The 2,500-nt window shown below is 45.9% G+C and overlaps 1 protein-coding gene and 1 non-coding gene across 2 annotated transcripts in view; both read right to left on the bottom strand.

The window, feature by feature from the left end:
- The window catches only part of LOC133015761 (protein sidekick-1-like), a 166,926-nt gene that overhangs the window by 43,406 nt on the left and 121,020 nt on the right, over positions 1-2,500 (bottom strand). The window contains exon 28 of the mRNA XM_061083032.1: positions 805-991. Coding sequence (XP_060939015.1) covers positions 805-991 — 187 coding nt within the window. The remainder of the gene's footprint in view (positions 1-804; positions 992-2,500) is intronic.
- trnal-aag (transfer RNA leucine (anticodon AAG)) lies at positions 1,686-1,767 on the bottom strand. The gene has a single exon. It is a non-coding gene; the product is annotated as a tRNA-Leu (tRNA).

The raw sequence follows: 2,500 nt of genomic DNA, 5'->3' as shown, positions 1-2,500 counted from the left end.
ACACACACACATGAGGAGTCAGTCTTATACATTTTAAGAGGAAGCTCTTAAAGACACAAAATAGAAAATGTAATTTTCTCTCAACCTCACACCGACTCCGTCTTTGTTCCTGATAAAAGCACATGTTCCACACCACCAAACACCCATCAACCCGAGTGTGTGTCTGTGTGTGTGTAAGTGCGTGCGTGTGTATGTACAGTGTGATGTGTGTCTGTGTGTGTGTGTGTGTGTGTGTGTGTGTGTGTGTGTGTGTATGTACAGTATGTGTATGTGTGTGACTGACAGACAGGATGGTTCATTATACATTGCCGGGAATTGACTTTCCCGTTCTTGTTTCATCCTGAAATGAGAAAATCTTTTCAAACGTGACACTGTTTGATAGAGTGTGCGCGAGCGTGTGAACGAGACTCTCTCTGTTTGCACGTGTGTGTGTGTGTGTGTGTGTGTGTGAGTGTGTGTGTGAGTGCGCTTGTGTTGTATTATTCTGAAATACCAGAGTGGGTTGCTGGCATCCTGAAAAGTCTGCCATGGTTACCACATCTCTGCGAGAGATCTACACACACACACACGTCTACACAACATGTTCTGACTGGGGGGGGGTTCTGATGGATGAACAGAACCCGCTGGATGATGGGTGCAGCGGTGGAGAGACGGGCTGCGCTGACAGCCGAGGTGCAAGGAGGTGAGAAACAGCTTCAGAGGTGAGACGGAGGCGAAAGTGTTGAAGAAACTGCCGAACAGAAAGGTCAGTGATCACAGGGAGACACACAGAGACACACAGAGACACACAGAGACACATCCTACCGTCCTCTCTGGTCCGGAGCAGCAAGGGGCTGCTGGGGGGGCCGTCACCCAGCTGCGTGTAGGCCAGAACCTGCAGCTCGTAGACCGTGTAGCGCTGGAGGAGCCGGAGGAGCAGAGACACGTTGCCTTCTCCTTCTGTCACCTGGACACTGGGAGGAAGGTCCGAGTCCTTCTCACTGAAGAACACCTGGACACAGACACACACACAGCAACAAGTTACACACAAATCCACGTACACAATCACAGATAGAGATAAAACAAGGATTACATTTGTGATATTCTATACTTTTGTTATTGCCAACAACTCCCATCGAGGACAGAACCAGCAGTGAGTTACTCTCTCAGTAATTTTCTAACCTGAGTCTGTTTGTTTCCAACTGAGACATAAATCTTTAAAGCTTCTCTAGTTCTAACAATGGCTCCTTGGACACTGGGGGAGAGGTCACTTGTTGGGATGAACCCACACACAATTATCTCTTCAGTTCCACACAGTTGTGTGAAGTTTTGTTTCATTTCTCAGCCCTTTGTTTTTGCTACATGATCCCACTGTTTCAGTTCAGTCTGGATACGTTCAGGGTGGTTTTTGACCAGGAGAAGACCAGAGAGGTCAAAGTTCTGAGAGTTATTACATCTCATTTGGCTGACGCTTTTGTCCAAAGCGGCTAACAATAAGTACACTCAGCATTTTTATGAGGGGGTATTTAAGGGGTTCAGTATCTTGCCAAGGACACTTTGGCATGCAGGTGGGGAAGAGTTGGGATTGAACCGGCAACCTTCTTGCTGGAGCACAACCACATTTTTTTTAGTCCCATTGTTTTATTACCATCCACATCTTTGTAATCAATCATATGTACTGTTGTCTCATAAACATCACAAAATACTGGCAGCGGTGGGATTTGAACCCACGCCTCCGAAGAGACTGGAGCCTTAATCCAGCGCCTTAGACCGCTCGGCCACGCTACCTTCATTGATCTTATCATCAAACAGTTCAGAGAAGAGCTCATGAACAGTTTACTACTTCCTCAAAGTTGGAGAAAGCTGTATTGCAACTTTTCAGTCCATTATTTTCATTAATCTCCATGTAACTTTCCTGTATTTGGTTGACCTCCGGAGTTTATAATGTGGCTTTTAGACAGGTAGGATCAAACAGGTCGGTGTCTTTGGTGAAAGGAGAGCCAGTAATGGACTCGTATTCCCAGGATATGGCAGGTACACAAGTACAAATGAATGTTGCTGGATGTGTAAAATACTATTTCAGTCAGTTCCCTCACATTTGAAGTGTTTATTAGCAGAACATAGTTAGAGTTCGGCCTCTAGGCTGCGACCTCCTCCCTCCCAGAGACATGATTATGTAGAGATAATGGGAAGTGAGGAGCAAATATCATTAAATCAAACTAAATCGAACGGGCACAGCAATACTGACCCAGGGCAGCGGAGGCACTGACGAGCAAAGGGAGAGATGGGAAATATTTGCAGCTTAAATAGACCAATCACACTAGGGGGGGTGCGTGTGATGGAGGACTGTGCAGAGAGGTCACATGACTCGATGAAGCGTCGCTCCATTTCTTTACTTAACCGATTTTTATAAGGTGATGGTGCTTCAGTGCTCCTGCCCTCAAACCCAGAATCAGGTATTATAGATTTTAAACTGGTGTTAAACAGGTGGTAGATGTAAAACAACAACAACTTCTCAATC

This window comes from Limanda limanda, chromosome 2 (genome assembly GCF_963576545.1).
Source record: "Limanda limanda chromosome 2, fLimLim1.1, whole genome shotgun sequence".
Taxonomy (NCBI): domain Eukaryota; kingdom Metazoa; phylum Chordata; class Actinopteri; order Pleuronectiformes; family Pleuronectidae; genus Limanda; species Limanda limanda.
Note: the sequence above shows the minus strand (reverse complement) of the source record. Positions and strands in the feature narration are given on the sequence as shown.